Source organism: Hevea brasiliensis, chromosome 3 (assembly GCF_030052815.1).
Source record: "Hevea brasiliensis isolate MT/VB/25A 57/8 chromosome 3, ASM3005281v1, whole genome shotgun sequence".
NCBI lineage: Eukaryota > Viridiplantae > Streptophyta > Magnoliopsida > Malpighiales > Euphorbiaceae > Hevea > Hevea brasiliensis.
Window position 1 is genome coordinate 50,185,468 of NC_079495.1, and position 4,290 is coordinate 50,189,757.

The following is a 4,290-nucleotide window of genomic DNA, read 5'->3' on the forward strand; positions in this document are numbered from 1 at the left end:
AAAAGCAATAGCTCACAGTATTAGTTATCAACCAAGAACCCACATTTATATCTAAATTAGATCCATTTCCCAAATGCTAATAGCAAACCCCATTTGACAAGAAATCTAAGCTTCACACAGATGAATGCAGACACAGATGAATGCAGAATCAAATAAATTTCTTAAAAAAGAAACACGCAGTAATCAATTAGAAAATGTAAATGCAGCAAGAGAACAGGGTCCAAATCAAACAGAACTCATAAAAGGAAAAAGATACGAAGATTGTATATGCTGAGAAATAACTTGTCCCTACAGATCTGAACAAGTTGATCAAAACGCAACAAGATCCAAATTAACAATTACCACTTAACAAGTCTCAAAATCACACATACCCATTTCTTCAAAACAAAATTTAAGCAAATAAAACCAAGAAAACTCTACGAACTTAACCCTGATAATAAAGCTCAAAACCTGAGCTTGGTAAAGAACCACCTATTCTTGCCAGTCTTGAACCTCTCCTCGAACCTCGCCTTGGTCTCCTTCGCAGCCCCAACCTTCTTCTCCTTGCTCTGCAATGCGTCGACTGTGACCACATCCTTGAGGTCGACGTCGAGGGTGTAGCGGGTGGGCATCAAGTGCTGGTAGTTGACGAGCTTGATGAAACACTTAACGCGGGACTTCTTGGCCGTCTTCTTGGCAGAGTCCTTTTTGATAACCTTGCTTGGGTACTTCTTTATTCCTGCAACCAAGCAGTGGCCGTAGGCGCGGTCGCGTGTGCCGTCATCGAAGGACTTGACGATCACCGCCTTGCGACCGGCATAGCGGCCTTGGAGGATGATCACTGCCTTGTTTGGCTTCAGAAACTTAACCATTTTCTCGCTGTTCGGACGCCTGGCTCTCTCTAAACCCTAGACGAACTTGGATTAAGGAGATTCATCTATATATATCTATATATATATATATAGAAAAGCATCAACCCTAGAGGTATCGAATGAAACCCTAGCTGTGGATGGGTTTCTCCATCGTCTACTGGGCTGGGCTTGTGCATTCTATTTTTTTTTTTTGGAATAAAATTTAAGTACGTCTATATAATTTTTAAATTTTTATTCCAAAATAAAACAATATTTAAAAATAAAAATTTTAAAATAAAATATTTTTAATTAAGAATTATTTTTTAAAATTTTAATTTTTTAATGAAAATTTTCTAAATGTCTAAATTTTTTAATTATTTTTAGGAATAAAATGTCTAAATAAATCAATTTTAAAATTTTTAATTATTTTTTATGAAAATTTTTTATTAAATTAGTCCTAAATATTTTATTTAAATTTAAATAGTCATTGCATATTTACTTATATTTACTGAATTTTTGTTCTTTGACTGGGTTTATATTATTTGATTGAGTATTTTTATGTTGAGTTTGTGTATTGGAATTTCAATTGATGTTGTTCAATTTTTTATTTTTAATTTTTTAAAGTTCATTAAAAATTATAAATAATTTTAATACTTAAAAAATTAATATTTTATAATTAAAATTAAAATTTTTATTTTAATTTTTTATAAAAAAAATCCTATTTAAGTTTAAATAAAAATTTAGAACTAGTTTGATAAAAAAATTTTCAAAATTAGCTCATTTAAGCACTTGGAAAAGATAAATGAACATATTTAACTTTATTCTTTTTTACTTTTTGTTTTCACTGCCTAATCGTTAAAGAAATTTATATAATCAATTAATTTTAATTTAATGATATTAAAATTAATTTTAAAATTATAAGTTCTCAAATTCAAGTTTAAATAGAGTTAAATAAATAAAAAAAATTTACATAAATATAAATAAAATAAGAAAATCATATGCCATCACATTTTGGTTTAAAAAATAATTTTTTGAAATTAGACATAAAAGGTCTAAAACTAGAGGGTTTGAAACCTTCCTATTTATGATACCATTTTCACTGTTGAAGAATGAAATGATATCAGTGGTGTGAATAAATCTTAAGTACAGATAATTAAATAAAGAAAGCTCTTTTTTTTTTCCAAAACTAATTTATATATAGAAAATATTTTATATAAAAATTAATTTTTAAAAATGAAAACATTTTTATTATTTAATTATAATATTAAATTAATAATATATATTTTATGTCATGCATGTATAAATATTTTTATACTTTAATAAAATTATTAAAATTTAAAAAATAATTTTTTTAAAAAAAATTAAATAATTTAATTTTTTAATTAAAAAAATATTTTTTATTAATTTCTTATAAAATATTTAAAAAATAAAAAAATAAAAATTATTTTTTAAAAAAATATTTTTCACAAAATAGACCGAGCCTAAATGAATTTTAGAACTTAGAAGAGAACCATGCACCTTATAGATGTCATAGAACTGTTCCCAACTCCCAATTTGCTCACACAGCAAAAACAATGTGAAATGACAATGGAAATAGAATAGTTAGAACATAAATGAATAGAACAAATATTGTACCCTCAGAATAAATTGAACGGGCCAAATAGGAAAAACATAAAAGCGGACGCTGAAATAAATGTTAAGATTAAAATTTAAATAATGAGTTTTTTAACCAATGTAATATTACACATTTTTTTATGGAAAAATGCATTATATTAATAACCAACATTGTAATTTTTAAAATTTGTTAAATATATTTATACACACTAATTTTATTTAAAAATTATTAATATTACATAGAAATGTGTAATATTATATTAAAAGTAGTGCAATATCACATAAAAAATGTCACACCTTACCCTTCTGTAAGGCATAATATAATCCCGTACAATACCTAATGAATTACCGAACTTCATTACTGATAATCTATTAAATATATTACAAGAGATTTTAAACCAATTTCCATCCATTTTAAAATGATAGACAATTTTGAATAATTATTAAAAACCTTTAATTGAAGTTTATGTTATGAACTCAAATTTTAATTAATTTTATATTTCAAAAATTTTACAGAAATTTTGACAAAATGCCGATTATAAATTGAGAAAACAGTTCTTGAAAACCTATTAAAACACTTCCAATATGCAAATAATACCCTCAACTCTATTTATGGTCAACACAATCCAAGTCAATCAACATAATTTCAAGCAATTTTAATAGCATTTCATTCGATTCAACTCAAATATAAAACTTTGCAATTACAAGAAGAGAACAAAATATTAATATTACAATTTTAATTGTACAACTGCTCATCTAGTTCAATAGATACTTATGAATAAAAATTGACATCAAAAGAAATGTACAATGGTATAAAATAATATACCTGTAAAAGATCTCAAAATGGTGTTACAACTGCAACTATAGCAGCTCACTCTGCTACTTTATCCTTCTCATTATCTGCGACAGCTAGAAAAAGTTATCGCTGAGTAATTTACTCAGTGGTGCATAACAATAATTTCTAAAATCATAAAAAATATAATCATTCAAATATTTCATACAATTCACAAATCATATTTCATTCCAAATTTTTCATTTACAAAGTAGGCAACACACTATTTTTCAAATAAGATTTTTAAAGCCATAACAATCAAAATTATTCACAATATTTATTTCAAGAATTGTCAAGTAGAAACAAAGAATTTTAAGTTTGTTGTGCACAAGTCTCTTATGTTGCTTTGACTTAGTCTACCCTTCCTCCTTCCTTGGAGGGCTCCTTTCCAATTGAAACACATAATTTGAAGTGTTTTAATACCCATCCAATTCATTTATACTAATTAATCTAACCATTAAATTTTGCATACTTAATTTTACTTATAAGTTGTAACACCCCTATTTGCATAGTCTAATATATTTCACTATTTCGGTGACCGATGTCGATCCGGACAATTAAGAGGATTAGAACCACATCTAAGACACCTTAAGAAGCCCTCAATACAAATAATTAGTAATTGTCAATTAGTTAAGTATAAATAAGAAAAACAGAACATAAGAGGTTAAATGAGCCGAGAGTCACAGCGATGGGTGACCTTCTCAGGAAGGACTGCAATGTCGATTTAAACTCAAATTTCGAACTGTAAAATGTGACGCCGCGGTCCTTAGGACTATTGCGAACACAGTGAAAAAGAGAAAATCACGAAAAAGAATTATTAAGTAGGTCAAATAATTAGGTCAGGGATCCGGAAGAAATATTGAATTATTTGCTAATCGAATTAAACTAGCGAGGGACAATTTGGTCAATTGACCCCTAGAGCTGACTCCTGACCTAACTGTCAAATAAGATCGAAAAAAAATAAATTTTGGAATCGAGAATTAAATTAAAGAACTAAAGTAAAATAAATGAAAA

The 4,290-nt window shown here is 27.1% G+C and overlaps 1 protein-coding gene across 1 annotated transcript; it reads right to left on the bottom strand.

Moving 5' to 3' along the window:
- Positions 1-239: 239 nt before the first annotated feature.
- LOC110642482 (60S ribosomal protein L27-3) lies at positions 240-929 on the bottom strand. Its single transcript, XM_021794562.2, has one exon. The coding sequence runs from the start codon at positions 849-851 to the stop codon at positions 444-446; it is 408 nt and encodes a 135-aa protein (XP_021650254.1). The 5' UTR covers positions 852-929; the 3' UTR covers positions 240-443.
- Between the last annotated feature and the right edge of the window lie 3,361 nt (positions 930-4,290).

Bases quoted from the DNA above. Each gene is read 5' to 3' on its own strand.
- LOC110642482 (XM_021794562.2), bottom strand. From the start codon at position 851: ATGGTTAAGTTTCTGAAGCCAAACAAGGCAGTGATCATCCTCCAAGGC.